General features: G+C 36.5%; 1 protein-coding gene across 6 annotated transcripts in view; it reads right to left on the bottom strand.

Annotated features, from left to right (window-relative positions):
• Nucleotides 1-367: 367 nt before the first annotated feature.
• PPFIA1 (PTPRF interacting protein alpha 1) overlaps nucleotides 368-24,326 on the bottom strand; it is a 61,223-nt gene continuing 37,264 nt past the window's right edge. For 2 of the 6 annotated variants that reach the window (XM_056354839.1, XM_056354838.1), the window contains exons 17-31: nucleotides 24,120-24,149; nucleotides 23,186-23,337; nucleotides 22,242-22,414; nucleotides 21,347-21,440; nucleotides 14,236-14,317; nucleotides 13,912-14,112; nucleotides 13,017-13,079; nucleotides 12,460-12,486; nucleotides 10,482-10,657; nucleotides 10,292-10,389; nucleotides 8,342-8,517; nucleotides 7,711-7,779; nucleotides 5,516-5,681; nucleotides 4,163-4,233; nucleotides 368-2,784 (exon numbers count right to left, since the gene is read on the bottom strand). In XM_056354839.1, the coding sequence (XP_056210814.1) occupies nucleotides 4,175-4,233; nucleotides 5,516-5,681; nucleotides 7,711-7,779; nucleotides 8,342-8,517; nucleotides 10,292-10,389; nucleotides 10,482-10,657; nucleotides 12,460-12,486; nucleotides 13,017-13,079; nucleotides 13,912-14,112; nucleotides 14,236-14,317; nucleotides 21,347-21,440; nucleotides 22,242-22,414; nucleotides 23,186-23,337; nucleotides 24,120-24,149 (1,566 nt within the window). In that variant the 3' untranslated portion in view covers nucleotides 368-2,784; nucleotides 4,163-4,174. The remainder of the gene's footprint in view (nucleotides 2,785-4,162; nucleotides 4,234-5,515; nucleotides 5,682-7,710; nucleotides 7,780-8,341; nucleotides 8,518-10,291; nucleotides 10,390-10,481; nucleotides 10,658-12,459; nucleotides 12,487-13,016; nucleotides 13,080-13,911; nucleotides 14,113-14,235; nucleotides 14,318-21,346; nucleotides 21,441-22,241; nucleotides 22,415-23,185; nucleotides 23,338-24,119; nucleotides 24,150-24,326) is intronic. The other 4 variants (XM_056354841.1, XM_056354840.1, XM_056354842.1 and 1 more) reach the window with 4 other exon arrangements.

Consider the following 24,326-nt stretch of genomic DNA (forward strand, 5'->3'; position numbering starts at 1 on the left):
AGAAAGATGAAGTTATAACATCCGTTCTGAGATTCCCTGCCCTCTAAACATGCAAAATGTTCAAGTTGATAGAATTATCTGAGATAACTCATCTCCTATTGCAGATAAAATGCATACTTTAATTTTTATAGCACTTTCCAATGAAAACCTTTAAGAGACATTTGGCAATTTACAGAAAGTTATATTTAACCAAGCTTTATATAAAGATTACTGTAACATACGCATATGCCTTTTAAACATCCAGTTGCATGTTTTCCTTTTGGGGGTGGGGTGGTGTATTAAAATTGAGTGAGAATTGTTTCGATTGATTTCTCCGAGATAGCCTTGCTGTATAATTCAGAAGGAAGTCAACACACATTTTTGCCAGTTCGTGAAAGCTTTTTCTATTTCACTCATTTATTCTAGCTCTCATGTCAATTCCATTGTTCCAATAACAGTTAAGGTTTTACAGCCTTAAAAACAATAAACGTATTTTCTTTTCACATTTTACAAGTCTATTCCGCATTGTTTTCACTTTTGAGAAGCAACAATACATGACTTTGAACACTTACGCTATCAATATCAGTGACCAGAAATGTCTATGCAATTTTTTTCTAAACAGTGTTTAGCTGAACAGTGAGTCAAGATCTCCTTCTGCAGTTTCATTTTTGCTTTTTCTAGAAAGATGAACTCTCTGAAAATATAGAAGAGACTGCAAATGATCAGATCACAACTCACATAAGCCAGACAAACAGAGATGCATTATTGAACAATGTTTAAAGCATCAATCACAATATTTCTCCATTCTATGCATTCCACATCCTGCTGTTGATCTAGAGGACATGATGAAATACGCTTCGCTACTGCTTCGATTATTCTGTAACTTTATCCTTCTTGTCTTTTCTTCTACATAAGAAATGGTTTACAAATATATTAAAATTGACACAAACAGCACTGTTGTGACCCGATTTTGCATTGGTTCCCTCGACTCTTGTATTGCTCCCCAGGCATCACTATGGTCATAACCTCATTTTATTAACAAAGCAACCATTGCTGCTCTACACAACAGCACTTCAATCTTTGTCACGTGGACCAGAACACGCTGAAGCTGCATGATAGGTTTTGATACTATTTTTAAAAGTGAACCATAGCTCTAGTTACGAGTAGAAGTAGGCAAATAAAGCAGTTCTCTTCAGAAAGCTGTTTCTCAAAAACTGATTAACCCATGTGAACTTGAACAATTCCAAAGAAAATGTCACATCTAATGGAACATTTTTCTACTGGAGAGAAGTCATCATTTGAAACAAGATCTACAGAGCAGCATACAATCATAAAGATGCTTTATTGACAACATCCATTCACCGCAAAAGTATCTGCCTGCATACAATGAAATCTTAGCTTTTCAATAGTGTTTTATTGGCAGTGGAAAATGCATCAGTACTTTATTGAAAGAAAGCAATAAATAATACTGTGATAAAAATAGTTCAAAAGTAGACTGTACATACTGTTACATAATCTGAAAATACACAAAAGATTAATAGAAAAACAGAACAGTAACAATGAATTTCAGTTTTACAAGCAAGTTAAAAGTGGAAAACAATATAGGAAAAAAGACATGCTATATATATTGTTGCATAATAAATAATGCATCATCTGAACAGATTTTTGCTGGCTTTTTAATATGCCATTTACAAGTGTTGGATACATTTTCTACTCATATAGTCCAAAATGGCTACAACCATCAAAATTAAAGTCCAGACAACTCTTTAGAACAACTTTACAAAACACAAATGATGACTTACATAAGAAAAGTAAGGCCTTTATTAGCAGTTGCACTGCTTTAGATTTCAGCCCATTGTACCTTCATCTTTCACCGCTCGTTTGACATGAGCCTGCAGTGCTTCACGATTGGTCCATTAAAACTAGTTTCAACAGCATCTTTCCACAAGTGTTTGCAATCAAAAAGAGCTAGGACAAAAACTCTCTGTGGCCTGTGGATTACGACCAGGAATTATTACGAACTCTATCTTCCTCAGTTAAGGAAAAAGAAAAATAAAAAGAGTTCTTGATTTATGGCTTGTTTTCAGTCACTGTGAAGGTAACGCTATACAAATACAGCAGAGAGTGTTATGACAGAGTCAAACTTCTAAAACATGTTCCGTAGCGTCATAGTTCTTCCCAGCTTTTAAAACAAGTTATATTTTAAATAAAGACAAGCTCTCCCTACCCGACAAGTCATCTTTGTGGAAAGGTACAGTTCTGAAAAGAACAATAATCATGTACCATACCTTTTACAACAACATATGCTTACCTGAAAAAAAGCTGGACTTGTTTTCAGATCTAAGCTAACATTTCCAAAAGACAAAATATATACTGCTTGGTGTCATGATACTTTTACAAAGGTATTAAAATCCTTTCACCTTCAGTTTCATTATTAAAAAACAATGATAATTACAGTAACTGCATAATTTACAAAAACCCTATATTACTTATAGGGACATATACATACAAGCATTACAGTACATTCAGTTGGAAGGACTAAAATTAGAATAAAAAATCAGCAATGGTTTGATTTGTAGACTGAATAGAAACAGAAAAAGTAAGTAACTATATAAATGAGAAGTCACATAAATATAAGAAACATTTAGATTCTAAAATATTTTCTCTATAGTACTCATGAATTTATTTGCTAATTAAAAACTCTGTAATAAAATATCTCAAAGTGTCCATTTAACAAGTATTAACAAGTTAAGGGTTCCAAATGTTCAAATGCTGCATATCACCGGTAGAAATAGTGTGGGTAAACTGTAAAAGCAACAACAAAAACAAACAAAAAACACACAAAAAGAAAAAGCACAAAAAAATTCCATTAGCAGTATTTTCAAAAATGTTTCATTCTAAGTTTCTCACAAACAGCTCAGTAGTGTAGCAGTCATGCATTGAATTATTGCCATGCCATGATGTATACAATTTTACTGGCTTCTATAATCTTCAGTTGCAATAAAAGTAAAGCCCATGAGGTCAAATATTTCTGCTTCTACATTTTCATCCTAGGCCATCTGACCATAGAAAATCCCAAAACAGTGAGGAGAATTTGGTGGAGAGAAGACTTAAAACTTCTGAAACTAAAAAAAATTTTAAGATACCCTGTGAGACTATGAACTGAGAGATCCACATGGTCTGAGCTGCTATTTGCAGAGGAGTTTCCCTTCTTAACACTTCATACATAAGAACTCTTCAGAATTAAACTTGCATTGGCAAAAAGGTTCAGAATTTGAAGAAAAAGCAGCCAATACACGAGTTGATAGGGATGTTACTGTTGAGAAGAAAGGAAAGAAGCTGTAAGCAGAAGAGACAGGCAATTTATAGCCTGTGGAAGATATAGATCGTGAGAAAAAGATTCACTGGATTATTTTTTTTTTTTAAATCCAGTATAGTAAAGAAATCTAGTTTCCAGACTTTGCAAAACAAGAGAAATATTGTTCCATGAGAAAATACAGCAGAGGCTGCTGAAGAAAAGTAATTCCAAACCCTGGAATAAGACAGGACTGCCTATCTTTTGTAAGCCAGAATGCATGTATCTTGTGTTACAACACCCTTGTGTTATCAAGCTGCCTTTTATCGTCAGCACTGTTCACAGCTCCCCCAAATTTAGGCTGCAGGTAGCTAAATCCAACCAGACAACCTCAGCAACCACAACAGCAGGAAATATCCAAGAATTGGAAAACTATGCAATTACCCCATAACAATTCAATACTGAAGTATACTGTAGTGGGATAACTTTGAAGAAGCAAAGACTCTTGAAAGACCGATAATCTGAACAGCAGTGTCACACACTTAATTAGGCATGTAAAAGGAAGAAAATAATTTCATTTCCTTCTCTCCTCCCCACTTTCACTAGCCGTTTCATCCAACCTTTGATTTCAATGTTTCCTACATAGCTATTTAGCAGGGGTACATTTTGAGACTGTTCAAAAACACCCTCAGAAGTATACAGTATTTACAAAATTATTTAAACACACATAGTCTTGATTGTAGGAAATAAAACTCTGGATTTTCAATATACAGTCTACCCTGAAAACTTAAAATAGCTTTGTAAGTGTGTAAATTCATTGTATTACAATACCTGACATTTTATTTCATCAATAGCTGCTTTACTATTATACCTATCAACTTTACTCACCAGGAGAAGGCTTTAACAGGAGTAGGTCCTTACTGTAGCAGAATCCAATCTTTGTGTTCCTGACACACTGCCTATTTCAAGAAGCATGGGAAGAAACATGCAGAACACAGCATGCATGTTAGTTTTGAAAAAACAAAAAAAAAGAAACAAAAACCCAAACCCCAAACCAAAAAGAACAACCCCAAAAAAACATCACAGCAATGTGATTACAGCCATGGTACTCACCAAACTAAGGTTACAAGTCAGGAAAGCCAAATTTATTTTACAGTTTACGTATTAACCGCTTCTAGTATCAGTGGCTAACAAAAAGAATTTTAAAAATTCTGCATGCCAACTAGCACACAAAAACTGATAAAGACTTTTTTTTAAGTAATTTATTGTCTATTTTTTATAAGGTTTATATTTTTCTTTTCTGTTGTTTTGGTTTTTTGTATTGTAAAAAGGGTTTTACATGGTAAAGATTTCACTTATCTTAATTTACACAATTTTCCACATTAATTTTTGAAGAATATTTTGTGCTAGAGGCAATATTTAAAATTTAAAACAGCTCACATTTTAGAGAGTAATATCAATGCAAAGGTTGCTTTACTCCTTGAGTTTTTACTCCTAAATACAATTTTCAGAACCAAGTTCTGCTGAAGTTCTCATCCTGTCTGTTCCAATTAAATACATTTTCCATTTATTTTTACTTGTGCTTTGTAAAGCAAATTCAAGTAAAAATTTATTCTCATGGTACTAAAAAGACTTTTGAAACAGACAAGATACCTCACGTGGCAGGTGATCCACTTCTAGCTGGGGCTTGCTGGGTTTGGGTTTTTTTAATACATACCTATGCATGCACACACATGTATGTATAGATCATTAAGCACACAGCAATGAAGCTGTGATTTCACATATGATCAATACTTAAGTGACCACCACAGGAGGAGTAATGCATGTTTTACTCAAGTTTTAATAATCTCAAAATTATCCAAGGGAAATTACTTATATCATTTTGGAATGCATTTTACTGCATTTCAGAAGTGGGACTTATATTGATCTAATTGCTGCTAATTAGAAATTATGCATCATGTGATTAAAAGACTTCTACTAAAATGTCATTTTCTTTTCCTAGTTTAAAATAAATTTCTACCTATAATTCTCAGTTTGTTATTCCAATAAGTGAAAAAAAACCCTCTACATCTAGTACAGCTTCCTGAAATTAAAAAGCACCCTATGGTTAAACACAGCGTTATATACACAACCATGCACAAGGCAGATGCTTTTATGCAGCAAAAAGGTAATTTGAACTTAATTTCCCTGAATCTCAAGCAAAAAAGTGCATCATGCTTAAAAATAATACAAAATCAATACCATCAATCTGCATCTTCTTTGGCTGCATAGAGGGTGAAGACATTGAGGTCGTAACTCTGAAATTTGCAGGAAGAGTCTCTGCCGATCCAGCAGCTAAACCTCTTATGTCCTTTGGTCTAAACTTCTTTCTCCATGAAGGTGCTCTCCTAAAGCTCTTATCGTCATCCTGTTATATTGATAAACATCGTTAGCAATTCAAAAAATGTAGGATTGTTACTGACTTTAAAAGGATTACCAACAACCTTAAGTAAATGTATCACACCACTGAATGAGTTAATTTTCAGAATGGTTCAGGTGCAACAGCAGCAGAGGTCTTCATTTGCAATAATCTGTGTTCACTTGCTAGTGTGTAGGCTTTTCAGCTCAGTAACTATGGAAATTCACATGCTCGGCACATTTAGGAAAACGTTTTGTACTTCAGATGTTTGTACTTCATGATTTGCAGTAATTCCTAGGTGTCACATCACTCATTCTTAAGGGATACGAGGAGTGGAGCAGATCATAAAAGCTGCTTTGGGAACACTGATATATAGAGGCTTAATTTGAACAATTGCTTTTAACCTTCAATTTGTCTTACAGGAATGATGATACAGCTATTGCACTTTCTCATGCTACAAGTTACAGGAAGAGATAGTGAGGGGTGGGGGGTGGGGGAAAAAAAAGTGCAATGAATACCATATTGCCGTGCAGTGTTTTGCTTAAGCACTTGGGTAAACTTAACTTGCAATTACTCAAGTGCATTTCCCCCCTCATTAAGATATCTGAATCTTTGAAGTAATATTCCACTTCAGAAATACAATACTGCATTTACTACACACAACAGTCCAAGTCCCGCTTCCAAAAATGTCTTTTGCAGTGAAGGTATCGTGCCAATTGCAAATACACCCATCGGGCATCTCCATTTGCCATCTTTAGCTTTAGAAACAGTTCAATTCTTTGAATGACATTTTACTTACTATTTATCCCCTTTTTAAAATTAGGAGACAAGTGTGTACATTATTTGAAGGGATCTTTGTGATCAAACTGCCCTGTGCTGCTAGAACAGAGCAAACATCTGCTCCCTCAACTCTCCTTCTCTTGCAGTTTGGAATCACTAAGGAGAAAGACCTTAGAAAACTATCAAGCTGCTTTCTGATGATGTTATTAAAACCTTAGCAGAGGTGTATATTGAGAACAGAGCTGTCAGAATGTGCCCAGAAAAGGGCTGCAATGAGTCCATAAGGCAAAACATGAACACAAAACCCAGTCAAGGTCTGTCACAGCAGCATCCTTCCTCAGCGTACTGGTGTATGCTTCACCTCACCGATCCAACAGTAGTTCAAGCCAGCACTTTCACCCCTCCCCTGCCCTCTTCCTCATACGAACGCAAATGTTTCTGAGAGATCATGGACTGGTTCCCTGATCTGGTTAGCCACCTTAGGGATTTGCCACTTTAGTCTCATTCTGAACCAGTTTCACCAACGTAAACTCCCATTAGGACCAAAGAGGCGGCAGCACAGAGTTAGGGCTGTCCTGGGGAAGGAACACCAGCTTGAAACTGGTGTTACAGCATAGAGCAACTTAAAAAGTTAAAGATGTAATACTCTCTCCTTTATGCTATGGGTTCAAGGGTCTACAAAGTAAAGTCTCACACCTAGTTTGTGTAGAGTTTTATAGTCATTACATTTAAATTAGGTTTATATCCTGTAAGATCACAGGCTGCCCAACAGAAATTACTTTAATGTGTAAGCATACCTGGTGGTCATCCATATCAGTATTAATGGATATTAACACCACAAGCTTTCTTGAAAAACACTTGAAACTATTCAAAATACTGCTCGTTAGGACAAAGGTTTGAAATGTGCTTTCTCTATTACAGCTTGTTCATCTGCAACACTGGTCACTAAATTTTCCCACGTTTGAGATTTTTTAGAAAAAAAAAGATTCAGTCCAAAGTGCTGCTATTATATAGTAACCACACAAGCTGCAAAAGACAAATTTGCAAATCATGTTAATACTTTCATATTCAAAGTCACCTTACTTAACTGCACAAAACCTGCCATATTCAGAAACTCTTGAAGACAAAGAATTTCAAGTTAAAATTTCTGTCACTATTCTGTCAATACCTTAAAAAAGTTTAAGATAAATTCTTTGGCTTAACAGTTCTGATAAAGTTCTCAGGACCATAAAATGAGTCAACAGCTCAAGCAACTTACTTCATCAAGTCTTCTGTCAGTGCCCATAGCAAGAAGGTTATTAAATTCCCTCTCCAGAACAGCACGAGCCTGAAAATAGTATGAAAGAAATGGAAATTCCAGAATAGTGATTAGTAACCTAGAGTAATTTTTAGAATTTAATATAACCCAAGTTTTTCAATACTTCTTATCAGATTAATAAACATACTTAGTACTTGAAAAATTACAATTTAATTTGTAACATTAAAAACTTAAGGAAGACTTAACAGCTCTCCCTCCCCTTAGTTGTGACACGAAAGTTCACGATTTCTGACTCAAACTGATTCCAGAATAAAAACCAGCAAACAACAAAAATGATGAGTTTTACACTAATGTTGTGAAGCACGGCTATGAGGAAAATATTCAAACAGTATTTTTTTTCAAGCAAATTTATCAACCAGAATTGTTAGTAACAGTAAGAAAATAGTAAGAAAGGCATAGTTCTATGTTTTTCTTTTATAGGATAATGGACAACTTTTCATTTCTGATGTTTTTAGAGCTGGGAATAGAGAGACATGCACTTACCTAAGAAAAGAAACACTCAGTTCCATTTTTAACCTTCCTAGAGGGGAGAAAAATCCTATCGACCATAAAGCAACTACTTCTTGCTTACCTGTGTGTTTTGAGTGGGTATTTGTAATAAGAGAGCTAATGCATTGTAATCAAATGATTCATCTAAGGCCACAAGTGCACCATGAACGCCGCTCTCTATAAGGTTATTCGCATATTCTTTAAGACCAATGGACACTACCCAATGGATCATTCTTTCATTGCTCCAGACAAGGACATCTATGGAGAAAAAACCAAGTTGCCCTAGTTAGAACAAGGCAACTTTTCTGAATAAAAAACCCACAGTCCTTTCTTCATCTGTATGCTTGTGTTAAGGTTGATTTTCACATATACAGAATTCATGATAAATGATGTCAAATAACAAAATTCCTTGAGGGCTACTATTTAACATTTAGGTTGTGATCTAATCTGCCCCTGCCTTTTTGGTGTGCATGAAATACTCTGAATCAGCAAGGAGACTTCATGCTTCAACTCCACCACTCAGTGTTAGATCCTTTCCATACAGTAGTTTTCCTTGCACCCAGAAGGAATAGTCCTCGCTCAATCACTACAGTCACAGCTATGAGACAAGTTCAGCTGGGCATAGCGTTGATGCAGATGGGGAACACAGGATCTGCTATTTTACACAGCCACTTAGGGGCTTGAACATCACCCAAAACAGATTAAATATTTTGGGGAAAAAATTTACTACTCAAAAAAACCCCAAAACCACAAAAAATTTATAACAGTTTCTCATGTACCTCCTACTGAATGTAAACAGAAAAGATTTATTATTGTTTAAAGCTTTATTATTTGTTTTATAATCTTAGCTATCTTTAAGTTCTGAAGGTGCTCAATTTAGTAACACAGGCTTACATTCAGCTTGTGTATGCATACTACTACACTCTTCCACAATCATAAATTTGAAGTGGAAAGTAAACATATTATAAAGTTTACTGGAAGGCACTTCATACTGTAGCAGTTCAACAATCAATACACTCTCCTCTTCAATTTTTTTCAAGGAAAACATCACAAAGCAGCATTTACATGTTCAGCCCAAATATCAAAGCAAAAACTACGTTCTCACAAGTAAGTTTTTCTACACTACTCAGGAATGTCTATACCAATGGAACTGTTACAATGATTCACAGCATGCTTCTGGCTTGTGTCAGCTAGCATTCTTCCCAAACAATTCCCACAAGGAATTTAAAAGTTACATGTTCCAAGCAGCAATACCCCATAGGCAAGAGATGCTGCCATACCATTTAGGAGGCTAAAGAAAGGCCTGCCAGCCACAACACAGACCTGTTTCATGCCAGTTCATTCCCAGGAGTTAACACTTTCGCAGGCACAATTAGTAGAATAACCACCAAAATGTACCAACACTTTAAAAGGAAAGGGGAAGAGCAGGCACAGAGCTTTCTAAGCAAACTGTGTACAAGGTAACCCTAAAATGTTAGTCTAAGACATCAGAAAAGACTTCTGGTATTAGACAGGGACAAAAATTCTATGGGAAGTCTTGGAAAATACTGTGAATCCCCACACTGCTTTTTGTTCTTCCTCCTCTCTTGTTCTATGATCACCATGAATCTGGAAGATATAAACACCTAAGTCACCTGCATATTTTTTTTATAAAGTGCTGGGTAATAAAATTACCAGGCACTAACAACAATAAAATCATGTAGATGCAAAGTTACTGGGTCAGAACAGGAAAAAAAGAAGAAAACCAAACAAAAAAACCAAATGCTTTTTTAAAACTGTCATCCTCCTAACACATTTAGTTTTGTTTCAAACTTCAGAGCAGTAATAGTTTCAAGAATGCCTGCATTTGCAGCACATCTCTACATGAGCAAATGATTTAATGATGTGTTTCATGACTCACTGTTTGGGGCCTGCATCCAGACACATCTCCTGTATTTAACACTTGGTATTTTATAAATAATTTTTAAGTAAATTTGAGGCAGATCAGTGAAAACACATTAGAATCAGACTGAGGTCAAGACATTGCACTAACCCTTAATTTCATTCTGGCTTTCTTCTCTTTTTCTTTCAAGCTCTTTTCGATCATAATTCAGTCTTCGTAGGCACATAATTCCACACTGAAAACTGTTTCTGTTTAGAAAAGAAAAAAAATTAGAAAAAAAACATTTCGAGGTAACAGAAACATATACTATAAGTTAGGTCTCCAACTTAAATCTATTCACCTGTGAAAGCTGTCCACCATTTTTAGTTGCCCACGCAGATCTTTTTTAGTTAAATGATCCAGCATTCGAGCATCGACAAGACATTCCATGAAATAGCTGCGATACTGAGGAAGCCCCAGACTAGGGAGCCATTCATTGCCAATCCACTCGTGATTCATATCGCCATATGCTAGCGTCTGTTTTTAAAAGATTAAGGAAAAAGTTTATTAAAATGAGAAATGAGACCAGTTTTTTAGACATGTTTTGAAGAAAAGTAAAACAATGCTTATTTAATTCTTAGCCTATAAAGATAAGCAAATTCAAATATTGAACACTACATGTATGTTTTCTGAAGAAGTCATCCTCCTGAAGAAAAGCAAGTTCAGATCTTCAGATCAGCAAGTAAAACTGCCTTAAATTATTTCACATTGAAGAATATGAAAAAATATGCAAAAGCTAATAAAAATTAAAAATCTATACAGTTTTGGTAGCAAGAGCCGTAGAATTTCTTTTTGTTAAGATGTCGAAAATACTGTGTCTCTTGAAAATTGGGAGGAATCTTATTTTTCACACAACCGTACATACAAGATATTAAAAAACAAACAAACAAAAAAAACCCCAACACACAACCAACCTGCAGGGGGGGTTTAATACACCTAACCATGTTAGAAACTGATAAAACCCCACTATGGAAGAACAAGCAATTCTAAATGTTGGTCCTTATCTTAAGAGAGAAAAAAAAAAAAAAAAAAAAGGTGGGGGGTGGGGGTGGAGGGGAGAGAAAAAAGGAAAAAAAGACTTATCTTCTCACTGCATTTTTGACCTGCAAATCACCAGGCGCTTTTTTTTTTTTTTTTTGAGAAAACTGAAGAGTTTCTAACCGTGCACCTAAGCATTCCTTGAGCAACAAAAACCAGCAGCTTTTTTTTCAAAAATGAAAGGTAATAATTCATTTTTACTGTACAACTAAAAGTCACAAGCTTTATTTCTCCTCTAGAGGAAGCATCTTACAGAAAAGAGGAAGGCCACACTGAAATGCATTTCTTCAAGCCATCGCTAGGTAGCAGACTGGAAGAGCATGCTACTCTTGTAACAGGGAGGCAAGTATGATTGTCATCATTGACAATCTGCAAATGAGCATCTGAGAGGCAGTTAATGGGACTTAAACGGGTTTAAGCTGGAGGGCAGCCAAGCAAGAGACTATACTGTCCCAAGATATGGGTCACAGGCAAATCCCCAGTTTTGTTTATATCCCTGTATAAAACACTCAACTGTATCAATGCCTGAAAATACAATTAGGATTTGTCACCACTTTACGGGAAAACAATTAATCAAGAAGGATTACAGAATTAGTGCACAGAAATCTACTTAACCATCTAGGCTCAGTATGTCTTGTGGCACACCTGGGAGGGTGGCTGGATTGAACAGGGCCTTTCTGCACTGATCAGAGATTCTTGTTGGACTTCTGGCTTCCTAGAGAACCATCCCCCCACCAAAACATTCCACGCTTTGTTATGAAATTATTTCAAAATCTGATCTAGCACATTCAATGCATAGCATAAACCGATACTCAAAAAAAAAAAAAAAAAAAAAAAAAAAGAGTAACTTTCCACTACATTTTGGTGATTCATAAGCTAGAGGTAACTCTTTTGAAAGCTAATGATAACGAAGGCTTCTGAATATTTCCTCCTCCTAACAGCCCTACCTAATATTAAAAATCCTTACGAATAACATTTTTTTGTTATGTGCTACGTAACAAAGTATTTTACAAATTTTCAATGATGAACCACTAGTTCTTGGAAGCCTTAGAACATGAAAATACTTAAATCACCTAAATATAAAAGTATGTATTACACAGAGATAGGCCTGTAGTTTCCCCCTCTACCAATCCCCAAGCCACAACAAGAGTCACATAAACTATAAAGGAAAACCAGATTCTTTAATGCTCTAAATTTTCACAGTTTACATATAGTCTATAATATTACATAAAGTTTCCAACCTGAGCCCAGCTTCCCTCCTCATCTTCCTGTTACGTGGTTAGAAAAGCAAAAGAACACACATATGTATTAGTATTTAAGTTTAGTAAGGAGATCAAAGTTAAAAGGCGCACTGCAAGACTAAGTCTACTGCATACCAAAAACATCTAGAAAAAACAAGCATCATGCATTGTAAAAAAATACACGAGGCACTCATTTTCATGTGACAGGCTGTATACCTCATCTATTGATTAAGATTTCTGGAAAGAAAAAATTTCTGCACAAGTAATTCAAATTGTCTATTAGTTAAACAAATCAGAGCTCCATTCTACAAATTAGAAAGAGTTTCGTTTACAATCTTATCAGTGTTGATTTCCCACCCCCCCACCCCCTTCTGGAAAAAAAAATTATCAAGATGCAGGTTACAAGGTTAATAATTAGAAGCAGCAATGATCCAGAATTTTAATGCATTAATTTAGAAAAAAGAAAAAGAAAAAAAGACCAAATGGCACTTGATTCAAATGTTCAAAAAGTGGGAAAAGCACTCTAAGGAACAGAAGTGGCAACACTGTAAACTAACCGTTTGTTGTGTGGCTGTAAGATTTTCCATTTCTTCATGTGTTACCCAGACATTTCCCGTGGTCTAATATGACCCCACAGGGAACCAATCCCATCCAGTGAAAGGAAAGCAGTAACAAAGAGGAAAGGTTGCAGAACATATAAGCAATCGGTACATGTAAGGAGCAGGCATGGGCAAAAGCAATGGTTTCTAAGGTCTTAAGTACAGGTACATCTACTGGAAGTAATGGCATGGAATAAAAGCCTATTAACATGGATCACTTTTCTTCAAAGATATTAACAAAACTGAATGTGATAAATAGCTTACACTGATGTAATTAATGGGCAAACACTTGACTCTGCTCTAATCTGAAAAAATACATTTGTAGTCTAGTATGTAATCCCAGGAATCTCAGAAATAGCTTTAGATTGCAGAGCAGGCTCACATATGAAAGGAAATTCACACTAACTTTAAGTGCCTAGAATCATACTATAGTACAGAGAAACAGGTAGACTCCTAGTGTTTTAGTCTAAATCGTTATTTGGAGTTAATGGCCTTATACATGGATTAAAAGAGCCTCCAACTACTTTACAAGTTTCTGTATGCAGATGTATACTTCACCTGTATCATAAATTCTTCTGAGGCCAAAAGATGAGGCAAATAATAACATTTTGGATTACATACTTACACTAATTTAACTTCTCTTTCCCTTGAGAAAGAAAATGTAGGTTTTCCTTCATTTAATTTCCATGAAAGGAAGAAACACCCTATATTTAAATAATGTGTTCTTCTACAATTTAATGTTTCCAGAAATTCTTATTTGTAATTCAAGTCCTTTCAGTTACATGTTTACAGCAGAATTTTTGGAAATTCTGATGGTTCTAAAAGATGTTTAATGCTGGATCACTTTCCTTACCGTCCTTGAGGTGGGAGGGGCAGATGGACTTGTTAGTGACATGATTTCTTGAATGGCCAGCCTCAGCTTCAGTCTGTGCAGAGGATTACTAATCCCAATTTCACGCTGTATTTCTGTATCAGACAAGGCCGACATGATAGCACCGCTTTTCACATTTGCTCGGCAAGCAGCCACATACCAGGCTGGCATCCCAACCCACAGCTGAAACACAAAAAAGGAAGTAAGCAGGATCTGGAAAACATTCCCGGCTCCAAAGCCTTAAAATCTTCAGAAGTCTGTAAGTTGAGGGTTTTATCTTTTATTTATTTTGGAGAGACCACTTACCTCCAACCACACAACTACAGTGGGCCCATCCCACTGTGCAAAAGGCAAACCTTGTCTTCTGGCTTCCTCCAGCAACTCATGCCTACAATTGTAGAAAGAGTTATTAATAACTAAGACAAACCAGTTATAACTAGATGTTATAATTTAAACACTGCATTCAATTTACTATCTCATTTCCAATCGTTAGCTTTCTTCCTTTCTCAGCCTTGTATGATACACCCACTAAGGCAGCCACAGCACATGTGATATAAGCTGAACTGGATAGGACATTTCAGAGTGGCAGAGATGCTGGACCTTGCCTTTCAGAAATTTGTGCCTGAAACTGCTACTGACACTCTAACCAACACTGCCAACACAAACTGGAGAGGTCAGACTTATTTGTCAGTCAGATTCTCAATCGCTGCAATTTTCTGTTCAGCAAATGAGACTGAACCAAAGCAGTCATTTGTCAAGGTGCAGATCTGAAACCTGTGGAAATCTATGAGTATATCAGATACCCATGCCATCGCAATGGTACTGTCCATCAGGCTGTCAAGGCTGGAAATGGGGACAGTAACCATTTAATTGGTGAATTTCAGTCTGCAATAGCGAGCCTGTCAGAATTTCAGGCACAGCTTCAGACAACCATTGTATCCAGAGACCCACGCTTTGGCAGTTATATTCTGAAAGGCAGTGTACTGAAACTCAGCTTTCATCTCCTATGATGACACAACTTCCTTTGTTATTCTGAAACAGAAAAGACTGAAGTTTAATATTGACAATTCAGCTTACAGAAACAATGGAAGCCCACAAGATCCCTATAAATAGCTGCCAAAAATGTTTGATAAACAGAGAGACAAAAACGAGTGCTGCGGGTATAAGCATGCCATGTTGCCCAGATACATCTGTCTGAAAAAATGGATAAAGTCTGAAAAAAGCATATTTAAGCTGCCTTCGAAAGCTAGTTGCATACGATTAAGTTGCCACTCACTCTCCTCAGAAGTTTAGAAAAAACAAATACACCTGATTGGGGAGTTTTTACTGGTTTATGCTTTTTATTCATGCCTGCGAGTATAGAATTAAGGTGAACAGCAATACTACAAATTCAAGATTCTATGTCATGTATTTATCCTTTTCTCACAATTTAGAATCATAGAATCATTTAGGTTGGAAAAGACCTTTGAGATCAACAAGTCCAACCATTAATGTAGCACTACCAACTCCATCACTAAACCATGTCCCCAAGCACCACATCTACATGCTTTTTCAACGCCCCCACGGACGGTGACCGCACCACCTCCCCAGGCAGCCTGGCCCAGTGCCTGACCACCCTCCCAGTGAAGACATTTTCCCCAACATCCAATATAAACCTCCCCTGGCATAACTTGAGGCCATTTCCTCTTGTTCTATCCTTTATCTGGGAGAAGAGATCAACCTCCCCTGCCAGGCAGCTGTAAAGAGCCATCAGGTCCTCCCTGAGCCCCCTCTTCTCCAGGCTGAGCACCTCCAGCTCCCCCCACCACCCCCCATCAGCCTTGTGCCCCAGCCCCCTGCCTGGTGCTGGACATGCTCCAGCCCCTCTACATCCCACTTGCAGTGAGGGGCTCAGAGCTGAACCCAGGATTCAAGGTGTGGCCTCCCTGCCTTCATAACTGTATTGTTGAACAGATCTAAGATGATAAAATATTTAAAAGTTACAGATATTAAAAAAACTATCACACAAGACATCTTGAGAAGGGGTTACTGACTGACTAGTAGCTTTCTTTGCTACTAGTGCGAAACAGATATGCAGTACTCAGCTCTTTGAGACACGGCAGCATACTTAGGATCCTCACGTTATATTGGTGAATAACTAGCTATAAAAAAAATAATCAACGAAGTAATAAATATACTAGCAACTGTTTTATCACCACATAGTACTTCTCCACCTGCACGTCAATAAATTCCTATCACTCTAGAAGAGCCTCCCAATACTTTAACCTAACTAAAAGCGCTGCCCAGGAACAACAAAAGGGGAGGAAGGAAGGAACTGCCAGATTACTGGGTACAAATAATCACTCTAATGTACCCATTCCAGGGTCCAACAATTAATGTGGAAACAGTGTTCAGCAGTTAGCAGCTCTGTAGTTAGATTTCACTGACAAAGATACTATTGTAAAAGCTAATTCATATTTGTATGGTTCAGAAAGATATATCTATTTCTAAATTATGAATAAGGGATCAGGTATTTTCCTGCTACTGTAGAACATATGACATTAATCTCACAAATCACTAGCCTGGAACACATTCAGTTTTGCTTCACTTTGTTGTTTAAAGATTAAAAAATAGGAAAAATAAATGAATGAGATATTATAAAATAGTGCTTGGTAAGAACAGAATAAAATGCTTAATACTGTATTTGCCAGAAAGGAATACAATGGTTTTTTCCAAGTAGTTTAACTTCAGAATTGGTGTCTTTGTCTCCATCTTTCTGTTTGGTGCTTGTGATAACACGACCATGCAGTGAGGGAGGACCACCAGTGATGAAAGAGCACAGACATGCCCAAAGCAGCCTCAGGTTTCACTGGGATGACCCCACGAGCGTGCAATCACTGCCTCTCCCCAGCTTATAGAGCTGCTTGGGGTTTTGTATGGAGTTTTGAGAACTGCAGTGTAATTTCTGGTAGTTTTATAAGTCTCTCTGCGTAGTTCAGGTTAACCATCGTTTTGAGAAGAGTAGTACAGGGAATGTACCAAAAGCATAAGGATAGGTCATGATGCAAACTTGAAACTCACGGTGGTATTGCACGCAGAAAGCAATTGTATGGCTGGAAGGGTTACGTGATGGAGACAAACATGTAGACATAGAAACAAACAAACCAAAAAATGCTTATAAGATAACTTTATGCAGAAATTATTCAATGGATCCAAAGAGGAATGCATTCATGAAGTGGAAAATTAATTGCGCAATTTGTTCACACGCAAGAAGAAATAGAAAACTTGCTTGTGTTGAAAATCATTAAGCTGAAAGTTCAAAACAGCACAGGCACAAAATATTTCATAGGAAGAATTCAACAGCAACTGCTGCTTCATCTGCAAATGATGCTTCAGTGGATTTTTCCTACGGTGGAGAACTTTGTTTTTCCAACAATTCCCTTCCAACTTCACCAAGATACTTGCTGCATTCCAGCAATACATGACCAGATTATGTAAAGGTCGCAACTGACACACCAGTTTCATTTCGCAGGCCATCAATTATGCCATTTAAGACGTGGGGGCAAAATCCAGCCTCATATCTTTGCAAGATAAAAAGAATATTGCAATAGTGTTAGCAATGTTAACAGATGGTATAAAGCTGGCACTGGGAAGTGCGAAAGAAAGTCAAAGGAGTAGCTGGTGACTGGAATAACTCTTAGGTGACAAAACCAAGGGATAGTCGTCTACAGACTTATTATTGGCTGAACATCACTTGGAATGGGAGACCAAATGTGCTGCTCAAGAGGAGAACACTTGATAGACACATTCAAAAAGCTTCTAACACCAGCTGCGGAGAACAAACAAATCATGGTCATGCGGGACAAGAAATTACGTCAAAACTCCAGGTGCTTGATGTAGTAGTACACGAGGCCTTTTAAAGACCATTTGAAATATTTGTATTTAGAATGGCTCTTGGCAGACAAGCATACATAACTCCATAACGAAAACAAAGCAGCCCAGAGCAAAGTCATTTCATCACTGGATTAAGACTGCATGGGAATGGATAAATCCAGAACTTGTAGCCAAAGTGGAATGCTATATTCCAGACTTCTTGGATGGAACTGAAGGTCTGTGCTCCCAGGTAAGAAGTGATAGGACAAGAGGAAATGGCCTCAAGTTGCACCAGGGGAGGTTTAGGTTGTGTATTAGGAACAATTGCTTCACCAAAGGGGTTATCAAGCATTGCAACAGGCTGCCCAGGGAAGTGGCTGAGTCGCGGTCTCTGGAGGTATTTAAAAGATGTGTGTATGCAGCACTCAGGGACATGGTTTAGTGTGGGCTTGACAATGCTAGGTTACTGGCTGGGCTCTGTGATCTTAAAGGTCTTTTCCAACCTAAAAGATTCTATGATTCCGTTAACTGGTATGGAAGAAGTTCGGAGCAGCAAAACCACTGTTGTGTGGTGGAGAAGAACGAGCAAAGTGTTATAACTGAAAGGCAACAGCAGCAAAACATGAGATGAAAACTTCAGGCAAAGCATCAGTAGAAAGTTAATAGCCTTGTTATATTTTGATTTCAGGTACGCAATTAACTTTGTGTGTATAACTTTTTTTAAGGAGAGTTAAATTTAGGGTTGCCTTCCTTTTTGATTAATACAGTATTAAATTTGCTGTGGTGTACACACAAAAACACAAATATAGTTGTGGCAAAAACTGTCAATAGTACAGCTCACAAAGATAATGAACAACATGAACAAAACACTAACAGATTTAGTAAACAGAGCAACAGTTTTACAGAAATACATCTACCTTGGACATGAACTGCCACAAGTATTTATTATGGCTAAAGAACCTTCAAAAGCCAAATTACAAAACTAATTCCATCTAAGTAGGCTTTAATATTTCCATTATAAACACTCACACCATGCAAATTAAGACAAGACACTGAACTAGATTTCACACAACTAGATGACACTGGATTTATTTCAGCAACACATTTTCACAATAAATTCTTTCAAATCTAGTATCTCCTCTCAGAATTAGACTGAGTTAGAGCTTTTAATATATTGCTAAAAAATCCAAATGTGATTTATCATACTTTCACAACAATCCTAATAAAATAAAAATAAACTTACCCTGATTTTGCACTACCACATCAAATGGTAAACAAAAGGAAAATAAAACAATGAAGGAAAAATATAAAACTAGGATTAAACTGAACTCAAATGCATACAAAACCAGACAAATAAGGTATACTGTAATTCAATTCTGTAACTATAAATAGGTTTTGTTAGTGAAGACATTGAATTTTGCCCTCAGCCTGTTTGTGTGCATGCATGCAGAAATCAGAAACATAAGCAAGCAAATAGGGATTAGAGACAGCTATAAATAGAAGTAGCTGTCATTGTTCCAAGCATTCAGGTAACTGGAATTCTTTTTGCTGAATACAAGATTTTATAAGTGAACAGTCAGCCTCAAGGATTTGTTTTAACACCATCCTCCTCCACTATCAAAATGAAAAGCAATTCAAGGCAGCTTTACCACTTTCTTTTTGATAATGAGCATCTCAAGAAGGCAGCAAGGCATCTGATACTTTGTGATAATATTGCTTCCTATGTTCAGAATACCTGTCAGGATTCCGAAACAGCTGGATTAAAGTACCTTGCTGGGATTTTTAAAATGGCAGATTTGCTTCTCATGTAAATTCAAAAGAGCCCTGCTACTGCTCTCAGCAGTAACAGTAATGAACCTAAACATTATAATACCTATTTTCATCAACAGTCTTGTTTCATACCCACTTTCACTAAAATATCTGAATCATAGGTACTTTCCTGTGAATAAGCACGTACCCATGTTTAATAGCTAGGCAAGGCAACTTCAAACTAAAAGTTTTCATTTGTTTAATATAGACACTTGCCTTTTAAGCAACCAACAGGAATACTTTAAGTAATACCAGTAAATTTGACAAGCAGAATGTTTACCAAAAAAAGTCATGATTTATCTGCAGCTGCATTCTTTTGCATTTATTAAAGCAAGACAGTATAGATTGTTTTACTCTAGAATGAAATTTGTTGCTGGTATTCAGAAAGATCTATATTGTTCAAAGAACAGGCCTACCACAATTTAGATATGGCCAGACTAAAACTATTTATTCAACCAAGATGTTGTATGGCTTTAAAGCTCTGGAGAAAAGGGAAAATACCAGATCATAATAATGTATGATTGCCTTCAGTCTAACAGTCTGAAGAAAAACAGCTGAGCATTCTGTTATACAAACAAAACCACATTCCATTCTGACTTTTCAAACTAACACACTGCTGGTTTTCATTAGCAGTCACCAGGCATTTATTCTTATTTGTTAATAGAACTTAGGTACTGCAAGAAATCTCTTGCAAAGAGAAAATATGCACACTTTCAACATTCGCTATTCTGTCTTCAGAAGGCAAGTAAAAAAGCAAGACTTTTCTGATCTTGGTCAGCTTTTTTGACACAGAGTAGACAGCTGAACAGAACAGAAGCAACAAAAGTTTAAGGTATATGGCTCAAACTTTGGGTGGAAAAATGCAAAGAATGTCTGGTCTTACACAAATTTGAGTGTGTCCTGTATTACCATATAAGCATTAAGTCAAGATTTCTACTAGTAGCAATATCTATTTTTCACCTATTATTATAGTCTTTGCTCCATCTCTTAAGTCTGGGAACAACAAAGCACGTGATAGATATTCAGAAGCTGAACAGTAAACTACAGATTTTCTTGGACACACTGAAAAAATTCTCATGACTAGGAAAAGGTAGCTACATATCTAAAAGGCCACAAAAAAAGGAAATTTTCTCTTTTTTTTATAAATTGTGACTATCAGGGTAGTATGGTGCAATGAAAAAAAAAGGTTTCAGCTGCTGAAACGTATGAGAGCAAATGTCAAGACAACTTCAAACAGAAGCGAAAAAATTAGTGACCGCAGCAGCAGTTAGCAGCTGCAACACAAAAGGAAAGACTTTCAGAGTCCCCAGCTAGAAAGGAACCAGCAAATGCATACAGAAGGATGCCTGCACAGAACATCTCTTGCTTTCACTCTGTCCACTCTTTTACACTCTGGAGCAAGTAGCAGCCAAAAGCAACTTTGGGGAAATCTTCCAAATGGATTAAACCCAAAGCAGGTATCAAATATAACACATTTGGGGGAAGGTTTGATAAGACTCCACTTTTATCTTCAAGTTTGTTTATTACAGCATTTCAACAATAAGTTTTCAGCACTGAAATTCTTTTCAAACTTACCACAACCTACGCTACTGTTGATGTTCTGGAAAAAACAATTAAAAAAAAATATTCTACAGAGGCTTATTAGCCATAGCACATACAAGGCAAAAACACCTGAAAACAAAACAAAAAGAGAAAACAAAACATTTTTAAACACAGCCATTCCTTAACAACAGATTAAAAATATTTGATAACTTACTTTTTCTGCATTTTCCTGTTTTTTTCTGCCTGACCTCCAAGCTTGCTGAGACCTAATGCATCCTGAGAGGAACTATCTGCTTCTGCCATGCCAACTACAAAAGAAAAATACAGAAAACACAACAAACAAAAAACCAGTCTTATCTTGTCTGGTTTGGCCAGCTGTAACTCAAAAATCACTACTGCTTTTCCCAAACAAATTGTAATATTACTGATCAGAAATATACAAAGCCAAACCTCCAAGCAGATCTATCACTCCATTTCCTAGTTGAATACATATCCATCAAAATGGTGTACAAAAATAGGAAAATCAGATTGGTATGGACTAAAATATGTGCTGCCTAAATAAAGCCAGCTGGAATCACACTGAGAATCTCATTTCAGCCACCTGTAATATGAATTCTCAGTGTTCCCATACCACTTATGGTTGGTGTCAACTTCAAGGATGCTGCTTTATGCAAAGAATTACACAAAAGACAAAGGTCACTGTAGCATTTGCTAAGCCAGCTGGGTTCATTTCAAGGGAGGTTCCTTTGGGTACAAAGTGAAGACATGACTGTTGATGTCAATACTAACAAAAGCCTCTTTCACTTCCAAAGAACAGTTGAAATTTTTGCTTCACAAAACAAGCCATAACAGTTCAATAAGGTTCAACAACCTGGCTGTGGAAGACTAAAAGATAACAATATACCCAACTAGCTGATCCTGAATCCTACACTAATAAAAGGAACTACTGGAAGATTCAGTGTCACTAGTTCCAAAATTACTGTGTACATCAGCACCAAAATAATCCAGTCAAATCTGCACATACTGATACATACATCATTAATATTCAGTATTCTGTACCCTGCTCTCTCACTGTGCAAAAAGAAACCCAAGATAAAAAACAAACCAACCTTGCCCTAATGTTTCTTTGCCTGTTTGTCCAGGTCGTCCCTTTTCTTTCTTGCCAAACAAGCGGCCAATAGAGGATTTGATGCCCTTCTTTTTGGGGGCTTTATGAAGGGAATCTTGGCTACTGTTACTGCTACTAGGATTACTTGTTTGACCATCTTGCGAGCCTGTTGAACTTTACAAGAAAAGGAGTCAAAGGAGTGCATGTACAACACATTCACTAGCATAACAAAGTGAGAAACAAGTTCAGGTTTCTGTGCAAGTTAATGAAAGCTCAGTAACTCTATAATGACATCTAATTTCAGCTTTTAATGAGTCATGAAAAGAAATGTATCTACTAAAACACATGTCATTAAATAAACAGTGGAAACAACTAAATCATGCAAGAAAGGAAGTGATAATATTTATACACTATAGCATGGAACTACAAAGCAATTCTTAATTTTTTAAGAAAGGAAAGTGTTTAAAGTGCAATTCAGAGAGGCCAAAGTTGACAACACAAGTTCCTGAACAAATTAAGGCAGATAACAAAAGCTTGAAATACTTGAGTGGAATCCATCCAGATACTTAGGCACTTTGAAAAGAACTTTTTTCAATTAAAATGATGGCAGTTTGCAGCTTACTTCGAAATGCAGACCTAGATTCCAACCTATGAAAGACGACTGGAATTCTACATCTTTAATTTCCTAAACATGAAGTAAACAATGTAGGCCTTGAGTACCAGAAGAATTCTTCACGTCAAGCTATCCCTGCTCATTTACAAAATATGCATTATTTTTTTATGTAATAATCACCCATTTATGTGTTCATACTCTTTACTTCTGCGAAACACTTCAATATCTAGATTAAAATCCTCCAGACTGAACAGCTTTGCAGTTTCAGGATTTTATTCTGATGAGCTGAAATACTAAGTTAAGGTAGGTCTGACCTATTCACAGCTACTTACTTTCTAATGTCCCTGATATCTTCATGGCTCACTGTATGCAAAGCTCCTTTTTGGACTCTGTCCAAACGCAAAGATCGAGGTGAAGAAGGTGGTGATGTCTCACATTTTATTGTGGTTTTGTCATCTCGTACCTCTTCTCTAGAAGCTGGAGACTAACAGAATATGAATGAAAACTTGAGGGGTTAGCTGGAAATGCCAAAGCATGAATGCAATATCAATGGTACTAAATACTGAAAAGAAAAATCAATTATTTCAGTGTTAAAGGATTACTCTTGCCCTTACCATCTGCAGTTGCCTATTTTCTGTTTGACCTCCGAGTTTTCTGTTACCTTTAGTGACAAACTACTAAATTTCAGTCTTAGCTAGTAAAATGTGCAAGCAGCACTCATCTTTCATTCATTCATTCACAGAGCAAAGAACTACAGTAATGTCTTCAGCACCATAAAACTAATATACCTAATTTAAGTTTAAGCAAGCGCAAAGACAGAAAACCAAAGAGTCCTGTGAAAAGAAGGCATCTTGATTCTCACTGTTATGTGTTTAAATAATCATTAGCGAGATTACCCATTCTATGAAGTCAGTTTCTACATACCTGTGGGTATGGCCTACCTCAAAGTTTCAGTAACAGAAAATGACTAATTTTTGTGTGCACTAACAGACCTTTAAAATTCAGTATTGTTTCACAAAGATTGCAGAATAGTGGTTACAAACAGAAAGTGACACAACAGTCCCCCCATGCCAGCAAAAAAAACAACCCACACTTATGTTAAAATTATAAGCTATTTTATATTTAATATCAAAGAGCATATAATCTTGCTTTGTTACAGAGTTACCCTGCAAATGCTTTCTTTTATGTTCCTGTAATCCATTAATTAGTTTGGGGACAGGGAAGGAGATGAAAGGCCATGCCAGTAAACAAACTAAAGATTTTTACCTTTCTACGGTGTTTCCTTAAATCACTAGGCTGACAGATAGATGCATGAAAAGAAAAGAAATTTGGAAAAGCTGTATTTATTTTAAACTATACCACAGACTGAAACAACTAGCACAGACAAAACATATTAGGGAGAATATAAATAACAATTCTAGCAATGGCACAGAGAAAGATACGGAGTATGAGGCACTCTTCAAATCACAGATT

This window comes from Falco biarmicus, chromosome 10 (assembly GCF_023638135.1).
Source record: "Falco biarmicus isolate bFalBia1 chromosome 10, bFalBia1.pri, whole genome shotgun sequence".
NCBI classification, from domain to species: Eukaryota; Metazoa; Chordata; class Aves; order Falconiformes; family Falconidae; genus Falco; species Falco biarmicus.